The 22,500-nt window shown below is 59.5% G+C and overlaps 1 protein-coding gene across 2 annotated transcripts in view; it reads right to left on the bottom strand.

The window, feature by feature from the left end:
- Nucleotides 1-343: 343 nt before the first annotated feature.
- The window catches only part of ADAP1 (ArfGAP with dual PH domains 1), a 57,975-nt gene continuing 35,818 nt past the window's right edge, over nucleotides 344-22,500 (bottom strand). For both annotated transcript variants that reach the window (XM_072943495.1, XM_072943496.1), the window contains exons 5-11: nucleotides 15,803-15,915; nucleotides 14,894-15,040; nucleotides 2,118-2,201; nucleotides 1,856-1,918; nucleotides 1,266-1,337; nucleotides 830-1,058; nucleotides 344-749 (exon numbers count right to left, since the gene is read on the bottom strand). In XM_072943495.1, the coding sequence (XP_072799596.1) occupies nucleotides 721-749; nucleotides 830-1,058; nucleotides 1,266-1,337; nucleotides 1,856-1,918; nucleotides 2,118-2,201; nucleotides 14,894-15,040; nucleotides 15,803-15,915 (737 nt within the window). In that variant the 3' untranslated portion in view covers nucleotides 344-720. The remainder of the gene's footprint in view (nucleotides 750-829; nucleotides 1,059-1,265; nucleotides 1,338-1,855; nucleotides 1,919-2,117; nucleotides 2,202-14,893; nucleotides 15,041-15,802; nucleotides 15,916-22,500) is intronic.

The following is a 22,500-nucleotide window of genomic DNA, read 5'->3' as shown; positions in this document are numbered from 1 at the left end:
GGGGCTGTCCTGGCCAGGCAGGACACCACCCAGATAGCCCAGCAGGTGATCCCGTTTCCCCCAGCTCCTCTGGCTTCCTGGGGTGATGAGACCCTGTGCACATCCTCCACTTCTCCCGTGAGTATGTATGTTCTCAGGGACGGCACCCGGGAGAGGCTCGGTGGCAGTGAGCGCTAGAGCGCTAGCCAGCAGCACACAGGGCCTCCATCCCCCCAGCGTTCCGGGACTGAGGGCAGGCCAGCGGTCAGCGCCAGGACCCACACGCACACGCCAGTCGGCTTCTTGAGGACGAGGCCCACGTCCTCCACTCTAGCACCCAGGACCCCACGACTGACACAGCAAGTGCTCAATAAATACTTGTTGTGGGGGGAGGCGGGGACACGGGGCAGGATGGGGGGCATGCGGGCCGGCCCGCTGTCCCCACAGCCCGGCCTCCTGGTGCTCAGGTGGGCAGGGGCCGCTGGGGGCCAGGCTGGGGCCTCAGGAACAGTGAGCCAGCGGGCAGGGAGGGAGTGGGCGTCACGTCGGGGGGCAGCAGCAGAATGGGGTCAGAGGTCAGTCCGGGCCGGCCCGCAGTGGGGTTCTAGGGAAACAGGTCCTAGTGGCGAAAGCTCAGGCCCCACCTGGCCGCGCCAAGGGCTCGCTCCTTCACTGGCTGCTGCCTCCTCGCCGGCCACATCCAGTGAGTCCGCGTCCTCGGGCTCCCACGGCCATCTCTCGCTAGGGTTTATGTTTGAAGTGGGCTTCCACTGGAAAAGGGACAGGTGTCCAGCCTGGGCCCGGCCCTGCGGGTCGTCAGGCTCAAGCCCCAGGCTGCCCCGCGCCTCACCTGCGTACTCCTGGGGCAGCATGGGCCGGTCCACCACCGTCCGGAGCGCCTCCATCCACGCCCGCTGCTCTGACTCCGTCTCGCAGGCCAGCAGGAACCTGCGCTCGGGCGTGACGATGGTGATGCCGTGCGGCCAGTGGTGGCCCTGGGTGGATGGCGGGAGCCCATCGAGCACCGTGTAGCCGCTCTCCCTGCTGCCGATGAAGACCTCCCCACGGGCGAAGGCGTCCTGCAGGCGGGCACCAGGCTGAGTAGGGGGCACCAGCCCCCTCCCCCAGTAGCGTAGCCAGCCACCCGCGGCGTGTGTCCAGCAAACATCGGCCAGTCAGCTCTTCTCGGTCCTGTGGGTAACCCAGGGAGGCACAGCCACCCTGCGGGGGGCCCTGCCAGACAGCCCACGCAGCCCCAGCAGATTTGAGACCACCGCCGTCCTTACCAGGGGGTCTTTGAAGTACATAAGCCTCCGGTCATCCATGGTGAACCAGCGCTTCCGGAAGCCTTCTGTCTGCTGTGGGGCGAGGGTGCCGGGCGGTCACCACCAGGAGGGCGAGGCCGCCAGTTCGTCCACCCACCCATCCTCACTGGCTGATACCTGCTGGGGGCCGGCTGTACACAAGGTCCTCGCACCTACTGCTCCTCCTGCCTCAATGCTCTTCCCCCAACCCCAGCCCACCCCCCGCACCAGCTCCTCCCGTGGGCCCTGTCCACGTGCCTACGGAGTCTGGGCCAGAATGTGGGCCACCTGCGTCCTGGGATCCAAGTCTCCTGTGTCCCCCTTCACCCCCCCACACACGGCAGGGTTGGGCCGAGCTGGCTCTGGCCCAAGGGTGCAGAGAGCTGTGAGCGGGGAGGGCGGGAGGCAGGGCTGGGAGGTGGCCCAGGTCAGGGGAGCCTCTGCGCTTACAAGACATTCTGGGGGCAAGTTGAGGCCTCACCTGGCACTGTTGACCCCCATCCCGGCCCCAGGTGACCAAGACATGACCTTGGAAGGAGGCCTGGGCACCCGGGGCTCCAGCTCAGACTCACCTTGGGCCCCGTCTTCTCCATGTAGCCTTCCTGAAGGTAGTTTCTGGAGAGCTTCGGCACCAGCTAGGGCAGAACCTGGCTCAGCCCCCAGGCCACCCCTCCCTGGCCACCCCCCACTCAGGCACACAGCAGGGGCGCCGTGGTCTCCAGGGCCCACAGGCCAGTCACTGGCAGGGGTCTCTGGGGGTCCACGTGGGCCCTTGGTCAGCCCACCACCCGCCGTCCACCCCGACCCGAGGTTGAAGGCAGCACAGCCACTCACATCCGCATCGCTGGCCCCGGGGAAGGCCACCTGCAAGTAGTGGAAGCGTGCGGCCCGGAGCGCGTTGAACCAGTCCACAATCTCCTGGGGGCAGAGGCTGGGTGTGGGCGGTGGCCACAGGCCCCTCTGGACTCACCCCATCCCGCAGCTCCCTGGCCCCACTCAGGCCTGTCCCCACCACGTGCCCAGCTGGCTGCGGGCTGCTGTGGACACAGGCAGGTGCGGCGCAGGCCTGCTCAGGGAGGGCCCCCAGGGCAGCCTGGAAGGTCAGGGAAGGCGCCACTGCAGGGGCACCAGCCTGGCCAGACACCATGCCGTGGACCTTGTCCCAGCCTGGCCGATGCCTATGCAGTCAGGGAGCAGGCTGCGCCACAGACAGCCATCTCTGGGCAGGCAGGGGCCAGCAGGCCTTGGGCTGTTGTGCAAGCTGCCCCCAGACCCTGATGCTGCTTTGGGTGCTGGCCAGGCTTTTCTGCCATTCCGCTATTTTTATGACCTTGCCTAGAAGGAGGCTCGCCTGTTTTAAACCCACCCAGGCCGCCACCTCCCCTGCCCCCAGGGAGGGAAGGGAGGGCAGAGGGCAGACCCAGGCTCCTGGCTGGACACCGGACGGGAGGGGGTTGGGCTGAATGCCAGAGGCAGAAGCGGCCCCAGGTGCTGCCCTCAGCCCCTGTGTGTTGCTGCCCGCCCCCACCCTTCCCTCCTGGCCCAGTGCCTGACCTGGGGTCGACCCACTCCCACAGCCCCTGTAACTACCCACCCTCTGCTGCTGGCAAGGCCCCGTCCTCACCCAGGGCTCCCACCTCTCCTGGCTGCCGAGATCACCGTCCCAGTGACCCCTACACACCTGTCCTCCCCTCACAGGCTCCCCAGTGCCTCCACTCTCAGGCAACTTCCAAGCTGGGGCCTCTCCCAGCACCTGGCCAGAGCCCCCGTGGGGTCAGCTGTGCACTGGGTAGACTGCTCCTCCCTGATCCCCAGGGCCACTCGGTGGGCGCCACCCTCAGCCAGTCCTGCCTTCATCCCGGTCCCTCCTCTGACCCCGGCTCTGCCCACCACAAGGCAGGCCCGGCTGCAGTGCCCCTGCTCTGTCCTCCCGCTGTGGCCCACAGGACCCTCGGCCCACATCGATCAGGCTGGGACCTCCACTCTGATCCCTGCCAGGAACCTTATCCCAATGCACCTAGCCCCTTGGGTCCCTGCCTGCCTGGTCGCTAGCACTGCTCAGGCCCGACCTTGAATCACTGAAACCAGGCGGCTGGAGGGATCCTCTGGAAGTCCAGTTAGGCAGGGCACCCTCCCCCCACTGCCCACTGCCCACTGCACAGCGGGAAGGACATACAGGCTCTGGTCGGAGCAGGACCATCCCCGGCTGTCCCCACCCCCTCCCTTTTCTGCTTCCCTCCTCCTTATCAGTGTCTCAGACATGATCTGTTTTTTTCCCCCACCACAGGGCCTTTGCACGTTCCTTCCTTTCTCCCAGAATGTGTCCACCCCTTGGGATGTTCCTAGTTCTCATAGCCCAGCACTCCACACCCCACACTCGCCCACCAAGGCACAGCCCTGTCCAACAGGCTCAGCTGTGGCTATCGCAGGGCCTGGCATGGAGCAGGGGGGATGGAGGGCCGCTGGGGACTCGGGCTAGACAGCATCCGCTGCACGTGCACAGAGCCCCTGGGCTCCCAGCTCCTGCCCTCTGCCTTCCGTGGGTTCAGTCTCCCCTCAGGGAAAGTGAGGGTAGGGGCTTCTGGGTAAAACTGCAGTCCTGCTCACATGGTTGAGCCAGGTCCCCTCCCAAACCTGTTCGTTCCACATAAGGGACTGGTTGCCACAGGAAGGCCTATCCCCAAGACGGGGAGAGTCATTGTGCTGGGAGCTGTGATCCCGGCCGCTAAGCCTCAGGTCACAGAGGGAAGCTGAGGTGCCGCTGTGTGTACTGATGACCCCCAGGGCTTAGGGAGGCACAGTCTGCGCTCCCCTGGAAGTGGGAGGGGCTCTGAGCCGGAGAATTGGTTGAAACACCAACCCTTGTAGGACCACGAGCTCGCATCCCCTTGCAACTACAACAGAACCACAGCTGACTGCAGACAACCACTGAAGAGAGACTGAAACTTAGCAAAGATCGTCTTCAACTGGAAACAAAGAGGGACCCACAGCAGGACGGCAGGAGGGGCGTGCTCACAATATAACCGGGCCCCATACCCCCAAGGTGGGCGACCCACAAGCTGAAGAATAGTTAAGGTGCAGAGGCCCCCCCACAGGAGTGGGAGCTCAGAGCCCCACGTCAGGCTCCCCAGCCTGGGTTCTGGCACTGGGAGGAGGAGACTCCAGGACATCTGGCTTTGTAGGCCAGTGGGGCTTAGCTCCAGGAGCCCCATGGGACTGGGGGAAAAAGACTTCATTCTCTTGGGAAGCGTACACAGAATCTTGTGTGCGCCAGATCCAAGGGTACAGGCAGTGATTCCGTAGCAACCTGGGCCGGGCCTGCCTGCTGCTTTTGGAGGGTCTCCTGGGGAGGTAGGGGATGGCTGCGGCTCACCCAGGGGACATAAAAGTTGGTGGCAAACATTCCAGGAGTGTTCATCTACATGAGCTTTCCTGGAGGCTGACATCTTGATCAGCTCATTAGCATCAAGACTCAGCCCCAGCCAACAGCCTGTGGGGAAGCCTCAGGCCAAACAACGTACAGGGTGGGCACACAGCCCCACCCATCAGCAGAATAACATGGTCCTACCCACCAGAGGTCCAGGACCCAGCAGTGGGCAGACCCTGGCTCCTCCTGCCAGGAACCCTGCCTAAGCCTCTAGTCCAGTCTCACCCACCAGGGGCAGATGCCAGAAATAAGAGAACAACAATCCTAAAGCCTGTGGAAGGAATCCACACACACAGGCCAGACTCTATCCTGGAACTGGCTGGACCCTGACCCTTGGGTGACAAGAGAGGAGTGCACTGCTGAGACGCACAGGACGTCTCCCAGAGGGCCACCTCTCCAAGATCGAGAAACGTTAACTAACCTACCTAAAGATACAAATAGAAAGACAGACAACATGAGGCAGCAGAGGAATATCTCCCAGGCCAAGGCACAAGACAAAATCCCAGAAGAAGAAATAAGTGATGAAGAGAGAGGCAATTTATCCGAGAAAGAGTTTACAGTAATGATGGTGAAGATGTTCAGAGAACTCAAGAGGAATACAGATGCACAGAGCGAAGTTTTTAGCAAACAGTTGGAAAACATAAAGAATACCCAGACTGAAGAATAAAATCACTGAAATGAATAACACACTAGAAGGAACAAGAATAGATTAAATGAGGCGGAAGAACGGATCAGTGAGCTAGAAGACAGATTAGTGGAAATCACCACTGCGGAACATAATAAAGAAAAAAGAATGAAAAGAAATGAGCATAGTGTAAGAGAACTCTGGGACAACATGAAGCACACTAATATTTGCATTACAGGTGTCCCAGAAAGAGAAGAGAGAGAGAAAGGACCAGAGAAAAATTTTTGAAGAGACAGTAACTGAAAACTTCCCCAACTTGGGGAAGGAAACAGTCACCCAAGTCCAGGAAGTGCAGAGTTCCACACGGAATCGGGATCGACTCAGAGAGGAACACACCGAGGCACACCGTAATCAAATTGACAAAAATGGAAGATAAGGAGAAAAGTTTGAAATTAGCAAGAGAAAAGCAACGAATGACATACTAGGGAACTCCCACGAGGTTATCGGCTGACTTTTCAGCAGAAACTCTGCAGGCCACAAGGGAGGGGCACGAAATATTTAAAGTGATGAGAGGGGGAAGCTTACAACCAAGAACACTCTGCCCAGCAAGGCTCTCGTTCAGACCTGATGGAGAGATCAAAAGCTTCACAGACAAGCAAAAGCTAAAAGAATTCCGCACCACCAAACCAGCCTTACAACAAACGTTAAAGGACCTTCTCTAGTCATCAAACCGCAAGAAAAGAGAACAAAAAGAAGAAAGAGGAAAAAAAAAACCTACAAAACAATTAGCAAAAGGCAATAAGAACATACATATCAAAAATTACCTTAAATGTAAATGGATTAAACACTCCAACCAAAAGGCACAGACTGGCTGAATGGATATGAAAACAAGACCCATATATGCACTGTCTACGAGACCCACCTCACAGCTAGAGACACCTGCAGGCTGAAAATAAGGGTATGGAAAATGATATTCCATGCACACAGAAACGAGAAGAAAGCTGGAGTAGCAATACTTACATCAGACAAAGTCGATTTTAAAATAAAGCCTGTTACAAGACACAAAGAAGGACACTACATAATGCTCAAGGGGTCAATCCAAGAAGAAGACGTAACGATTGTAAATAAATATGCACCCAACCTAGGAGCACCTCAATACACAAGGCGACTGTTAACAGACGTAAAAGGGGAAACTGACAATAACAAAAATAGTGGGGACCCTAGCACCCCACTTCCGTCAGTGGACAGGTCACCCGGGCAGAAAGCCAGTAAGGAAACACTAGAGCAGACAGACTTGACTGATGTCTGTGGAGCATCCTGTCCGGAAGCAACTGAACACACCTTCTTCTCAAGTGTGCACAGAGCATTGTCCGGAATAGACCACATGCTGGCCCACAAAGCCAGCCTCGGTAAATTTAAGAAACTCGAAATTGTTCTGAGCATCTTTTCAGACCACAGCACTATAAGGTCAGAAATCAACTACTAGGAAAACTGCAAAAGCTGCAAACACGTGGAGACTAAGCAACTAGTGGATCACTGAGGAAATCAGAAAGTACTGAGACAAACGAAAACGCAAGCACAGCGATCCCAGACCTCCGGGACGCAGCAGAAGCCGTTCTCAGAGGGAAGTTTACAGCGACACAAGCCTGCCTCAGGAAAGGAAAATCTCAGGTAAACAGCCCAACTTCACACCTGAAGCAGCTGGAGAAAGAAGGAACAAAACCCAAAGTTAGTAGTGGGAGAGAAATCACAAAGATCAGAGCAGAAATAAGTGAAACAGAGTGAAAAACATAGAAAAGGTCAGCGAAACTAAAAGCTGGGTCTTTGAAAAGATAAATGAAACTGACAAACCTTGCGTCAGACTCATCAAGAAAAAGTGGGAGAGGGCCCAAATTAACAAAATCAGAAATGAAAAGGAGAAGTTATGACACCAAAGCAATACAAGGGATCGTAAGAGGCCACTAAGAGCAACTGCACGCCAACAGAGCAGACAACGTGGAAGGAATGGACGGTTTCTTAGGAAGGTGCAACGTGCCGAGCCTGCCCCAGGAAGCAGCAGCAGACAGCGTGCGCAGGCCAGCCGCCGGCACCGGGGCTACTGATTAGAGCCCCCAGCGGCCAAGCCCAGGGCCCGACGGCGTCACAGGCACGCTCCACCGAACACTCAGGGAGGTGTTAGCGCCTACCCTCCTGCAACTATTCCGAAAACTGCAGAGGAAGGAACACTTCCAGAATCATTCTATGAGGCCACCATCACCTGATACCAAAACGAGACAAAGATATCACAAAAAAAGAAAATTACAGGCCACTATCACTTACGAATATAGATGCAAAAATCCTCAACAAAATACTAGCAATTCGGCTCCAACAGTGCATTACAAGGATCACACACCATGATCACGTGGGGTTTCTCCTGCGGTGCAGGGAGTTTACAGTATCTGCAAATTAATCAATGTGATACACACATTAATTGAAGATTAAAAACCGTATGATCATCTCAACAGATGCATTAGAAGCTTCTGGTAAAATTCGACATCCATTTATGATAAAACCTGTCTAGACACTGGGCACAGAGGGAATATACGTCAACATGGGAACGGCCACACGCGACAGGCCCGCAGCGCACGCCGTGCTTCGCGGGAAGAGGCTGAAGGCCTCCCGCTAAGGTCAGGAGCAGGACGAGGGTGGCGCTCTTGCCACTTCTACCCAACTCAGTCTGGAAGTCCTGGCCGCAGCAGTCAGAGGACAAAAAGAAACAAAGGAATCCAAACGGGAAACAAAGAAGTGCAACTGTCACTCTGCAGATGACATGATACTGTGCATAGAAAACCCTAAAGAAGTGACCAGAAAACTACTGGAGCTCAACAATGAATTTGGTAAAGCTGCAGGACACAAAATTAATACACAGAAGTCGGCTGCATTTCTATACACTAACAACAAAATAGAAGAAAAAGAAATTAAGGGAACACCACCATTCACCATCCCACCAAAAAAAAACAAAGTACCAGAGAGCAAACCTACCCGAAACGGCAAAAGCCCTGTGCTCTGAAACCGCAGGACTCGATGTCGCAAAGACACCGGAGATGCACAAGCAAGCGAGGGCATGCTGTGTTCCCGCACTGGCAGAGTCAGCGCCGTTGAAGTGGCCACCCTGCCCAAGGCGACGCAGAGACTCAGTGTGCTCCCTGTCAAATCACCAACGGCGTTCTTCGCAGAGCTGGCGCAAAAAGTGTCAGATTCGCATGGGAGCACGGAGGACCCCAATAGCCAAAACAATCTTGGAAACGAAGAACGGAGCTGGGGAATCACGCTTCCCGACTTCAGACTTTACCACAAAGCTGCAGTCATCAAAACAGTATGGTACTGGCACAAAAACAGACACACAGATCAATGGAACAGGATAGAGTCCAGAAATAAACCCATGCATTTGTGGTCAATCCATGACAAAGGAGGCAGGAACACACAATGGAGGAAAGACAGTCTCTCCAACAAGCGGTGCTGGGACAGCTGGACAGCCACCTGTAAGAGACTGAAATTAGAACCTCCTCTAACACAATCTACAGACACAAACTCAAAATGGATTAAAGACTTAAATTAAGACCAGATAGTATAGAGACCCTAGAGGAAAACACAGGCAGAGCACTCTTGGACATAAAGCACAGCAATATATGTTTTGAACCAGCTCCTGGAGTAATGGAAATAAAAGCAAAAATAAACAAATAGGATCTTATTAAACTTGGAGGCTTTCACACAGCTAAGGATCTATCAACAAAACAAAAAGTCAACCTACAGAATGTGAGAAAGTATTTGCAAATGACATGACCAACAAGGGACTAATTTCCAAAATATACAAACAGCTCATACACCTTAATGTAAAAAGAACAAGCAACCCAATCAAAAACTGGGCGGAAGACCAAACAGACGTCTCTCCAAAGAAGGCAGACAGACGGCAGACAAGCACACGGAGAGGTGCTCAGCATCAGCAACTGCCAGAGAAATGCGAATCAAAGCCACGACGAGGCGCCACCTCACACCAGCCAGAAGGGCCGTCATTCAGGAGTCTGCAAACGACAAACGCTGGGGAGGCCGTGGAGAACAGGGAGCCCTCCGGCACCACTGGTGGGAGTGCAGTTTGGTGCAGCCACTGTGAGGACAGTATGGAGGTTCCCAAAGAAACTAAAAGCAGCCTTACTATATGATTCAGCAGTCCCACTCCTGGGCGTATACCTTGAGAAAAACATAATTCAAAACGACGCCTGCACCCCAGTGTTCACAGCAGTACTATTTACAACAGTCAAGACATGGAAACAACCTAAATGTCCATCGACAGACGACTGGATAGAGAAGCTGTGGTTTATTTATACAGTGGAGTACTACTCAGCAATAATAAAGAATAAAACAATGCCGTTTGCAGCAACACGGATGGACCTGGGGATCGTCCTTCTAAGTGAAGTGAGCCAGAAACAGAAAGACAAACACCGTACGACAGCACTTACAAGTGGACTCTTTTAAAGAAGGACACAGATGGACTACTGACGACTTACAACTCAGAGGACTGGGTCCTTAAATACGTGTGAGCACCTCTGGCCGCCCTTTATGACTGGGTCACCGCATCCTGCTGGTTCTTGTTTTGTGGCTGGCTTACTCCTTTGACAAGTGTGAGTTTAAAAAGCTGTAGCTCTGAACTCTCCTTAGAAACACCGAACAGGACATATACGTAAATGTTTAAATGGGTTTCTCTCAGTGAGTTGCTCTTCCTAGAACAAACTTTGTTTATCCCCCCAAAATAACAGTAACCCCCCTAAAAAAAAAGCTGAAAAGAGGACTCTGGGAAGATGGTGGAGCAGGAGACACCAGGAGCCTGTCTCATGCCTGGAAAACACCGGCATTGGCAGAATCTGCCAGCTGTAACCATCTTGGAATTCTGAAGTCTGTTGAAGTCTTGCAACTTGGAGGGGAAGATGTGGAGAGTAAATTGCGGTTTATTTCAGTCAGTTTCAGCTCCGAGCACAGATGCAGCGCCAGCCCCTCCAGCCCCACGCCGGGACAGGCAGCTGTGCGGCCATTCCTGGAGCAACTTAAACTCTGCAGGAGTCAGGTTGAGCCTAAAGGACCCTGTGTGCCACACATCAGGGATCTGTGCTCTGATCACAGCTCAGCGGGGTGGGGGGCATTGCCGCAGCTCAGGGGCTTCCCAGAGATTCAAGAGGCCGGCACACTCGTTCCCTTCTTTTTGCTTTTCCCTCTGGGAGCCAGACATTAAGGACTAGGACATTCAGAAACTGCACGTGCAGAGGAAGTTAGGAGGTGACCACACACGACCAGGGAGAGGCTCAGAACAGAGGTGAGCAGAAAGTAAGTTTCCACTTCATGTTGATCCTCAGCCCAGACAGTCAACAGCAATGAGTGAATGCGTGAGTGAATGGAAGGAAAGAAAGAAGAAGAAAAGGGAGAAAGGAAGGAAGAAAGAAAAAGAAAAGAGGAAACCAAAACAGCAGCAGCAGCAGCAAAGGCAGCCCCTGGGGGGGGCACATCTGGTTCCAGAGTTACCACCTAACCATGTTCAGATGTCCAGTGTTCAAAGCAAAATCACACGGCACACAGAAAGACCGGAAATAAATCATCCGAATCTGCCTGTGGAAAGACTTGATGGCAGATACACTTGACAAAGACTTTAAAACATCAGCCTTAAAGATGCTCGAAGAGCTAAAAGTACATGTGGAAGAAGCCAACAAAGGGCATGAACAAGTGGAGATAACAGCAAAGAGACAGAAAATCTAAAAAGAACCCTAAGGGAAGTTCTGGAACCTGAGGTATGATTGCTGAAGCGAAAACTTCACTAAAGCGACTCGAAGGTGGGCATGAGCAGGCGGAAGACTCAGTGAACTTGAAGGTAAGAAAATGCAAATTATCAAGGCTGAGGAACAGAGAAAAGACCGAAGAGAAGGGAGCAGGGCCTCAGGGGCCCGTGGGACACCCTGAAGCCGACCAGCACGCACTGTGGGAGCCCCAGAAGCGGGGAGGCAGGGAAAGGAGCAGCGAGAACGTTCCGAGAAGGACGGCTGAGCGGCGGGCACAGCTCCGCGGCAGGGCGGGCTGAGTGCGCCCGGGTCCTGCATTCATCCCTGCGCCTCCATTTACAAAAGAAGAAGAAATATGGCTGAAAACTTTCCAGATCTGGTGACAGGCATGAATACAAAGACACAGGTAGGATGAACTGCAGGGTGAGCAAGCAGGTGGCCCAGCCTGAGACATGTGATCAAGCTCTCCAAAGACACAGAATCTCGAAAGCAGCGAGAGGGGAATGAGTCGTCATACACGGGGACCCTCAAATGGGGATGAGCAGATTTCTCATCGGAAACCTTGGAGGCACAAGACAGGCGGCCAATACTTTCAAAGTGCTCAGAGGAAAAACCGTCAACAAAAGATCCAGCATCCACGCAAAACTGCGCTTCAGAAGTGAGAGGGCAGTGGAGACACGCCTCGACTTCCAGGAGCTGAGGGAGCTCGTGACCTGGGCCGGTCCTGCAGGCGCCGCGAACGGACGCCGTTTGGCGCCCCGGAGCCCCGCGGAGAAGCCGGGACCTCAGCAGCAGTCGGTACACGGGCAGTGAGGGAAGCGGGTGCTGTCGGAACCGTGGCTCACAGCTACTTCTTGTTACCTGCGTGATTTGCCAGACTAACACTTTCAAAGGAAAAGTTACCGTCAAAGAGCCATTGTCACTTTGGGCTGGGATGCCAGACCCCGCTGTCTACACACTGTAGGAGACAGCGCACTCGAAGTAGTCAGCAGCCCGTGCTCTGGAGCACGTGCTGTACGAAGGTGAGTTTTGTGACATCAGCCACCGGAAGGAGTGGGGCTGGGGCTGTAAAGTCGTGGGATTTTGCATGTTATTGAAAAAAACTACTTAAAATCTGCCATATGTTCAGTTTAGAACGTTGTAACTTAGCACATTAAATGCAGCCCCACGGTAACCGCAACAATAGTGACAGCGTACACAGAGGGAGATAAAGAACGGAACACTTCACCACAAAACCACACAGCAAAGAAGGCGGGAACGCAGGAGCTGAGCGCTAGCGTGCTACAGGCTGGGCGGGACGCAGACGGCGCGAGGACAGGAGTCCGCCCTCCTCGTCAGCAGTTACCGTAGACGCAGGTGACCCCAACCCTCCAACCAAGAGGGACGGGCAGGGCGGATAGAAGCGCTCGCTCCGCAGACCCTGTCCGCAGGAGACTCACTCAGGTCCACAGGCACAGACAGGATGAAGGCGAAGGGGTGGGAAAAGACGTGCAAATAGTAAAAAAAGAGAGAAAAGCAGACTAGCTATAGCAACTTGAGACAGAACAGACCTGCGCTCAGCAGGCTTACAGGAGACGAGGACGTTACATATTAATAAGGGTTTAATACGGCAAGAAGATAAACCATGAGTGAATATTCACACACCCGGTGACAGACCGTCCAAATACATGAAGCAAAGCCTGGCAGGACTGACGGGAGAAACGGACGGTCCTACAGCAACAGCTGGATGCCTCAGCGCCCCACCCCCAGCGACGGGCGGGACAACCAGACGGAAGGCGAGCCCGGAAGCAGAGGACCGAGCACAGCGCGGCAAGGAGGCCTGGCCGACAGGTGCAGCACGCCCCTGAAAGCGACAGCAGGGCGCCCCGCCGGGGGCGCGCGCGACGTTTCACACACAGACTACACGCTGGGCCGCAAGGAAGGGCTCAGGGCGTTTTAAAAGACAGACGTCGTACGAAGCGTCTTCCCTGGTCACAACGGGATGAAGCTGGAAATCATCGCCAAGGAAAACCGGGAAGTTCACAAAACCATGGGGCTCGAATAGCCAACAGAACAGAAGAAATCACAAAGGAAATGAGAAAATACTCGGAGATACGTGAAAACGGAAACGCAACCTGCCGAACTTGCGGGATCAGCAAAAGCAGAACCTGGGGAAGCGCAGCGCTGACTCTGAGGAGCAGGAAGGCTGTCAGGTCACCAGCCCTGACTCGCCAGCTCGAGTAACCAGAAAAAGAAGTAAACCCAAAGCTAGAGGGGAGGGGGAGAAAAGGTCTGAGCAGAGGCGGACGAAACACAGCAGGAGAGGCCAACAGAGAAGGTGAAGGTGACCAAAAGCCCCTTCTTCCAAAGACCAAGAGAATGACAACCCGTGAGCGACGTGGACTAGGGAAGGAGGCTCACGCTGCTGAAGTCGAAGAGGACGGAGAGGGCATTGCTGCCAGCCCCGCAGAAGCACAGCAGCCGCGAGAGAGGCTGTGAGCAACGGCACAGCAGCCGACTGGGCGGCCGGTGAGCCCGGGTGACCCCCAGGACAGACCATGAGCACACAGACGGCCGGAGCAGAGCTGCGGCTGGTAAGGAGGCCAGGCCAGTCATCCAAAGTCAACAGAGCAAAGCCTGGGCCTCCAGGCTTCACTGGTGAATCCTACGAACATTTAAAGGAAAACCAGCACCAGTCCTCAAAGGTTCCCAAAAACTGAAGAGGAGGGAACACTTCCTAACTCACTTGTGAGCCCAGAGTAACCCTGATGTCAGAGCCAGACGAAGTCAGCGCAAGACAAGACGCCCGCGGGCCAGGTGCCTTACGGACAGTGGCGTAGGGCCCTCGGCGGCGTTCCAGCAAACTGGACGCGGCCGCACGTGCAAGGGCTCTCCGCCATGGCCGAGCGGCCGCGTCCCTGGGGTGCAAGGGCGGCTCGGCACGTGGAACCCTCACAGCGCGCCGCCCCACGCGAGCAGGAGGGAGGGGAGCAGCGCGAGCACTTCGGCGCAGGCGGAAAGCGCATCTGACGAAGTTCACACGGAACCTCAGCCAGAACCTCCCCGAGAAGGAAGAATAAAACTCGAGGGACTCACTTCTGACCGCAAACCCCAGGAGCCTAAGCAGCGTGGTCCCAGCCTAAAGACAGACGCGCGTACATGCCAGCGGCACAGAGCAGGGAGCCCGGAAGTCAACTTCGTGTTCAGTCAGAGGGCCTTTGACGAGGGCGCCAAGATCACGCGACGGAAAAGGACAGTCATCCGCAGAGACGGTGCTGGGAAGACCGGAAGTCCACGTGCGGGAGAGCGCACGGACCCTCCCCTCACACCACATGTGAAAATCAGCTCGGGGAGGACCAGGGACCTGAACGTGAGTCCTGAAGCAGCAGAGCTCTCGTGAGGAAGCAGGGCGGGCGCCTCACGGCGTTGGCCCCGATCGTGAGCTCTTCGGTGCAACGCCAGAGGCGCACGCACAGGAGAGAAAGAAACAGATTGGACTTCGAGAACATTTTTAAATTTCATGCGTCAAAAGGCACTATTCACTGAAAAGGCAACCTGCAGGCTGGGGGAAGATGTTTGCAAATCGTGCACCTGAGGGACCGACACCCGAGTCTCCAGAGGGCCCTCAGGACAGGCTGAGGGGCTCTGCCTGGGCTCCTCCTGGAAGAGCGGCCGGCCAGGGGACGCTGTGCCCGCTGCTCTCCGTGAGGCCCCCCTCCAGCCGTGGAGGGGCGGCGGCGGCCCCGTGCCCCCGCCCGCCCACCGCCCGCACACCCACCTTCCCGTCCTCGTGGTAGACGAAGATGTTCCGGGTACTGTTGTCCTTCAGGTAGGTGACCTGCAGGCCGTGCGGGTGGCCGATCTTGGCCGGCTGGAAGGTGGCATTCAGATGCTCTATCTTCATGACGGCCTTGGGCTCCTTGGCCTGGGAAGCAAGGCCAGGCCTTGGAGCTGGGCAGGCAGGGAGCGGGCAGGGTGGGCTCTGGATGCTGGCCGCAGACCTGCGGTCCTGTGTGGCTCTGGGCAAGTTACCTACCTGCTCTGGGCCTGGGCTCTCTGGTCGGTAAGTCTAAGGTGATGGCATCCCCTCCCAGGGGACCATGAGGGCGGGCAGACCCCTCCTCTGCCCTCTGTCTGGTCTGCCCCCAGTGCCGGTCCTCCCTCTTCCTGCTCCCCCGCGCTGCCAGCCCCACCTCTGTGCGTCCCTGTGTAGGGGCCTCTGCCCGGGCAGCCGGCCTGTGGGCCAGGAGCTGCCGTGGTTACTGCGTCACAGGCCACCTTCTGACCTGGGCTGCTCTGGGTAGGAGTGGGGCTCGGCCAGCTGCAGGGCCTCTGGGACCCTCCAGCTGGCCCCTGCACGCTGCCTGGGAGCCCAGGGTCACCCAGACGTGTGCTTGCTGGGTGGGGTGACCACCGGCCTCAGCCAGTCCCCTCCGTCCCTCTCAGGCCTGGAGTGACCACTAGGGAAGGGCTCGCCACCCCTGCTCCCCCAGCATCTCCCACCGTCACAGGGAGCGACTGTGCTCAAGGGGTGGGTGGGCTGTTCTGGGCGGGGGCGTGACTCTGGAGACGGCACGGGGGCCGTGGGGCACGCGGTGCCGCTGTCTGGGGACCGATGTCTCCCTAGGTGGGAGGCCTGGACACCAGCCTAGGACGGGCACCCACCCCTGCCCTGAGCCCAGCTCACATCACTCCTGTTGAAATACTTCAGGGCTCCTTCTCGTTCCGTCAGCACAAACTTCCGGCTTAAAAACTGCCCGTTGTCCCGGCCGCGCTTCCAGAGGAAGCCTTCTCGGTACCCTGTGGGGAGAGATGGTCAGATGGAAGGTGTGGCAGGTGCTCCTGTCCCCAGGGACCTGCTGACCCGTAGGTTGCAGGAGGCCGGCGGTGTGAGCGGGAGTCTGAGCCGAGGCCGGGGACTCTGCACCGCCCCCTCACTGGGCCACCCGCTGCTGCCCACTCCTCTGCACGGCGCCCAAGCCCTCTTTTCTTCTCTCCCAGGTGTGGCCCCCACACAGGGACGTGAGTGTGGCTCTCAGTGTGTAGGCCCCCAGGCCTACACACACCCCTGTGACCACCTGCATGACCACCAGTGTCCAACGCCGAGCCCACAGAACCTTCGGTGGTGCCAGGGCTTTGGGGGGTGGGGGTGGACGAGCACCGTGGACTGTCCAGGGGCCCAAGGTCACCACAAGGGTCCTCACGAGGGGGCAGAGGGAGAAGGGACGACAGAAACACTGGGGAGCCCCCAGGGCCGGGGAACATGGAGAGGGCCCCAGGGGCTGGGCGATGCGGCCGGGAGACCCTCAGAGCCTCTGAGGAGCTAGCCCGGCTGCACCCTGACCTCTGCAGCGCGGTCCTCCAGACCACGAAAGCCCAGTCTCCTGCGCCCGGAGCCGTGGGCAGCCGTCCCTGCAGCAGGAGGAAGGAGGGCAGTGGACGCGTCCAGCCCGGTGCCCCTCTCACCCAGAGGGCCCCCCGCATGTGCTCTGGGGCCCAGCTCCCTCAACACTGTGCTGCCGGGCCGTCCCAGGCTCTGGGCTGTGCCCCCCAGGTGCCCCACCTCCCTTGGGCATGTTCTGGGGGCCACAGGGGCAGGGCCCGGGGCTCCGTGGAGACCGCCCAGCGCTGCCCTTGGGGATGGCGCCCACTGCCCAAGCAGCTGACAGCCCTGCGGGTTCCACGGGGCTGGTCCCCGCGGCGGGGGGTGCCCTGCGCTGCACCAGCTCTGCAGCCTGTGCCCAGCCCCCGAGGGCCGTGGCTGGGGTACTTCGCACGACCCTGCTAGGCCCTGACCCCCAAGCCTGCAGCTACCCCTGCCCAGCCCTCCGCTGCCCTGGCAGCCCCGGCCCAACACCATGGAGACAAGGGGCTGTTTCTCTGCTCTCGAGACACATGGCCATAAAAAGGTGGTGTCCTGGTGTCGAGGAGGGGGCAGCTGGTGCCTCTGGATCCTTAGGGGATGGTGGCAGATGGGCCTCTCCCTTCCCTCCCCCACATCTCAGAGGTTCCCTGCATCCTGAGCCTGTGGAGGGACATGCCCCGGGCCCCTGCGCACAGCACCAGTAGGTTAGCACCTCCTGTGCACCGGGGAATGGGCTCCCACCATGTCCCCAAGCTCAGGGAGGCCCCGACCTGCAATGGTTGTTGACTGACTAAATAGCCACTGGCCCAGGGCAAAGCTGGACGTCCGCCTGCCTCTGGGTCAGGCCGGCCTCTCTGGACCCCACCCAATGTGCAGCTTTCCTGCAGGAGGCTGGAGTGACAGCCTCCGCAAGGCCGCTCCCCGCCAGGACCCCAACCCCCCGAGGGTGCCCGGCTGAGCACTTGCATGTGCTGGCTCATCTCACCCAGGGGCCCCTAAGGCCCAGCCCTCAGTCATACCCACCGCACTGGAGAGGAAACTGAGGCTGAGACGGGAAGTCCTGTCCACGGCCTCCAGCCAGCAGGCGCCCTGGGCACTGGGCCTGCTGGAGCCCGGAGCCCCCACCCGCCCTGCCCACGGGGCCCAGTAGGGGGCAGCAGTGCCTCAGGATGCGGGAGGCCTGGTGTGGGGGGCCAGCTCTGCCACAGCCCAGCCAGGATGGACGGAGCTCCCGCCGGCCACCCTGCACCCTCACTGATCCGGCTCTGTCATACGTACCAGTCCAGACCAGCAGGACAGACGGAAATGCGGCCCCGAGTCTGTCGGGCTCCCAGGCCCGGGCGCCTCCCAGACGGCCAGCCCCCACGGTGCCTAATTTCAGGAGCTGTGACAGCAGCAGTATTTTCGGACAGGCACTGGCCAGGGTCCCTGACTGCCCAGCAGATGGGCGGCTGTTTGGCTCTTGGCCCGAAGTCAGTGGCCCCCGCCCACCCGCGTTCAAGCTCAGCCAAGTCGTCCTCTCTGCCTGGCATCTCACTCCTCCATCCCTGCCCTGTGACCTGGGACGTGCCAGCCCAGGCTCTGCCAAGGGGACCCTGCCCACCAGGCACCGGGCTCTCCAAGCCGCGGGCCCCTCGGCCATCCTCGGGCAGGCCCAAGCGCATGGCGTTTCCAGAGCCCTGAAGACTCCAGGCCAAGGTATCAGCTGCTCTGCCCCCACCTCCCCCTACACACAGCCCCTGCCGACTGCGCCCCATGGGACAGGCCTCTCAGGCTGCACACAGCGGAGCCGGGCTGGTCCTGGGGCAGGGGCTAGATGGTTCACTCTGCATTTACTGAGCGACTGCTGTGTGCCTACATCCCGGGCCCCCGGCCAGCTGCCTCTTCTCAGAAACCCCTCCGTGGGACCGCCTTTAAGAAGAGCCGAAGCCTTTCCCCAGTGCTGGCGACCAGACGCACTGCACGCCCATTGGCACGGCGAGAGCCGAGCAAACCCCGAAGACTAACCCCCAACGTGGGCAAGCAGTGGAGCAGTGGGGACCTTCCATGGGGCGGGGGCTGCGGATGGGGCAGCTGGTGGAGCACGGTCAGCAGTTTCTTGTCAAGTCACCCATGCCTCCCCTGTAACCCGGAGAGACATGGAAATCTCAGTGCCCCGAGAATGCGGTCACACGTGTACAGTGGCCTTGCCCATCCATGAACAGACTGGACATGACTGACGTCCCTCAGGGTGACCAGCTGGTCCATCGCACACTGGACACTGCTGAGGACTGAGCGCCGGGCTCACCAAACAACTGGGCCAGCCCCCGGCATGGCCAAGAGGGAGCAGCAGACTCGGCAGGGCACGCCGGCTCCATCCAGTGACCCTTGGCAAAGGCGCAGGACAGATAGGGGGGCCTGGCCAGAGGGTGCGGCTTGGCCTCAAGACGCCTGCCTGTCTGCCTACATCTGGGACCCTGCAGGGCCGCCACCCCTCATCTCATTCAGGAGCTGCTGGGAAGGCCCGCCAGGTGAGGGGCTGCGTCGGGGAGCCAGCCACGGGGCTCTGCCCATGGGCTCCTGTTATCAGGGTGCTGAGCTGGGTCCCACTTTGTGCATGAGGAACCCATGGCCCAGAGACACCGCTTGACTCTGCAAGGTCGCAGAGTGGCCAGCAGGGACGTCGGGACCAAGTCCTGGTCTCCGAGAGGGAAGGAGGCGGCTGTCAGTGAGGCCAGGGTCCAGGCTGAGGGCCTCGGTCACCGCTCCCCTCCTCGTGCCCCCTGCACCCAGCACAGGGCCCGCACACATGGGAGAGACCCCGCCTCGGCGGGTGGGCTTCTGCCTTCAGCCACATGTGCGGACCACACGCCCCCGGGCTACCCAGCACCGGCCAAGAGCCCCTGGCACTCCCCATGTCCCAGGCACAAGACCCACATGCGGGGCTCCAGCATGAGTCAGCAGCAAACGCAAGCCTGCAGGGAGAGCCCTGCCGGGAAGCGGGGCGCAGCTGGACCCCCAGCCCCACCAGGGACGCCCTGGGCCCCGAGGGCCCCACACCTGGCCTCAGCGACCCCGTGTCCCCAGCACTACACAGGTGGGGAAAGCGGGGCTGGCTGTCGTTCGCCCACCTGCGCCAGGGCCCCACTCTCCGTGGCGGAGCAAAGCCCCTGCAGGAAGTGCTGAGTCTGGGTGCCTGGGGGCAGCCAGCCCTCTGACAACAGGCGCCATTGTCGGCCTGTGAAAGGCAGCCATTGAGGCTCTGGTACAAGGCGCGGACGGCTGGGGGTGCAGCCAGAGGCAGCTGTTCCCCAGGGTCACCCCAGTGGTCCGGGAGCTGTGGGGGGCAGGTGGGAGGTGCCCCAGTATCTGTCTCACTCACCTTCTCCGGGAAGGTTCAGGTGCCTCCCACACACCCATGACCCTGGCCGAGGGCGGAAGCGCAGGGCACAGGCATGGGGGGGGCGCCAGGCTGGCACCTCCCCTCCGTCTAGGGTCCCTCAGGAACCCCACTCCCTCCCACACTGTCAGCCACGTGGCAACCCTGGCTGCCACGCCCGCGGTTGCACTGTAACTGACACCACCAAGGACACCACCGCCTGTCCCGGAGGGCCCGCGTCCCCTCCCCGACCCCCCACGCTCTCGACAGCTTCCTGTCCACCTGTGGTCACAACCGGCCACTCCAGGAGGGGCCGGCCGGCCCTCCTGCCCCGCCCCTCAGACGGCTTGTCTGCTGCCTTCTGAGTTGAGCTTATGCATTTTCAGCAAAAAACACCTCTGAACTGGGGGAGGTGGGTGCAGCTCAGTGGTGGAGCACGTGCCTAGCACCTCCGCAAGTAAGTAAACAAACAAAGAAACCTAATTACTCCTCCTAAAAGAGAGAGAGAGACCCTCAGAGGTGAAGTCCGCGTCCTGGTGGTGACACGGACCCTGGTTCCTCCACTGCAGCCACCTTCCCGTTTGCCGACACTCGGGGACGGCGCGGCCCTGGCTCCCCACCAGCGTGCGCCCATCGGGTCTCGTCCACACGGTGTCACTGCCCCCTGCACGCTGACTAGCAGGACCCCTGTCCGACCCCCTCGCCCCCGTCATCAGTTCAGCCCCTTCCTTCGCGTGGACCCGGGGGCAGACTCCCCCAGCACCCTCCCCCATGGCTCACACTGTCCAGGTCCGGGGACGCCCTGAGTGTGGTCAGTCAGAGGCTGGGCTCGTCCGAGGCCCCAGTAGGGGCCGCGATGAGAGGGACCCCTGCCCCATCGGCGCCCCCACAGTGGTGACCAAGCTGCCCACTTCCAGCCCCCGGGACCCCAGCTGCCCACTTCCAGCCCCCTGGACCCCAGCTGCCCAGCAGGCTCCCCAACCCTGCAACCAAGGGCCCTCTGAGCCACTCACTCCCCGGGCCACATCGCACCTCACACCACGCCTCAGAGCCCGCCCTTCCTGAGCCCGCGTTCCCCCTCCTCCTGGCCCCGCCGGCACTTCTGCATTCTTGGTGACCAGAGATGTGTCATCCCCCGCCGTGAGAAAGTTCTCCTGTGGCAAGCCCTGGGGGCAGGCAGGGCGGGAAGGGCCCACGGGAACCCCCGGGCTCCTAAGGGCAGGGCTCAGAGGGGGATGGCGGGCCAGGCGGGGGGGGCACCTGCTCCATCTGCCCTGGACACTGGGGCCGGGGTCAGGGGGGAAAAGGGGTGGGAGGAGGGGTGGGCGGGAGGAGATCTGAGGGGGGCTGGGCCCCTCTATCCGGCAGAGCGCTCAGCAGGGCAGGGGTCTGAGAGGCAGGGCCCCAGCAGCCCCCACAGGGCCTGCACCCTGCGCGGAGGTCCCTGGGCCCAGCTGAGCTTGTCCGCCTCCCTACGCCATCCTGTAAGGGGCCGGCCTGCTGCTGCCCCCAACACACCACCGATGGCCCCCTGCATGACCCTGCACCTGTCCAGGTGACAACAGGGCTGTCCTCCACAGGTGGGATGCGAGCCTTTGCTCCTCCGTGGCCCTGAGGATCTGACGGAGAAGCTGCAGTCTTCAAATGCCACCTGCTCAGTCCCACCGCGTGTGCCTACAGGCCCCCGCCGCCATCCCCCCACTCCGGCCCGGTGCCCTCCATTCACTCCCCAGGCTTTGGGGACGGTTCACGGGAGGAATGGTGGTGGCATCGAGGGACTCTGGGCCGGCCGTGGGGCCGCCACCTCCCAGGCTGTGAGGAGCCTGGCTCGTGACCCGACACCCCAGCACGCCTGCAGACCCCACCCTCCCCACACGCCGTTGACAGGAAGATGCTGGCCGTGCTGCCTACACACCTCCCACTGCCCTGGGAGGACCCCAGGGCAGGCGGGCAGGCACACATCTCCCGGCCACCGAGACGGGGGCACACACACCCCTGACCTCTCAGGACCAGAGCTGAGACTTTCTCTGACACTTTTGTGGAAGTCACCCTTTTCTCTCAGAACCTGAAGGCACAGGGATGGACAGTCTGGACCTGCCGCAGCGCAGCCGCCACCCGGAGGGTTAGAGCCACCCCAAGAGGCAGAAACCCCGGAGCCAAGTTCCGATGGCACTGGCCGACCCCTAGACCAAGCTGTGCCTGCAGCCAGCCCAACGGTGTGAGCCAACCCACGTCCCTTTTCTCTCCAGTCCAACTGGGCTGGAATTCTGTCACTCACAACCAGAGGTCCTGACGCAGGAACAGACACAAAATCCCGCTCCTGCCTCTGAAATGAGGCCACACACCGTATGTCATTGGTGAGATGTGCCTGGGAGACAGAGGCTCTGGGTCGAGCCTCCCACGGCTCGCGAGCAGCACGGTGCATGCATGTCCCAGCGCTGAGCAGGCCCAGATGCCCGCGACCTCCCCCCCCGCCACGTGGGGGACCATCAGCAGACGGGAAGGCCGCTCTCTGGAGGGCACAGTGACTGAATCAAGGCCACACGCCAGCCCCGGGCCACTGCGAGGGCTCGGGAGGAGAGGGACACGGAGCAGCCTGCGGTGCAGGAGCGGGGGCTGCATGCTGACCCCCTCCCCGGCCTCACAGCCCAGGAACCTGGGG

The sequence above is a fragment of the Vicugna pacos genome, chromosome 18, assembly GCF_048564905.1.
Source record: "Vicugna pacos chromosome 18, VicPac4, whole genome shotgun sequence".
Lineage (NCBI taxonomy): Eukaryota > Metazoa > Chordata > Mammalia > Artiodactyla > Camelidae > Vicugna > Vicugna pacos.
The sequence above is the reverse complement of the archived record's forward strand: the minus strand, read 5'-3'. Positions and strand labels throughout refer to the sequence as shown.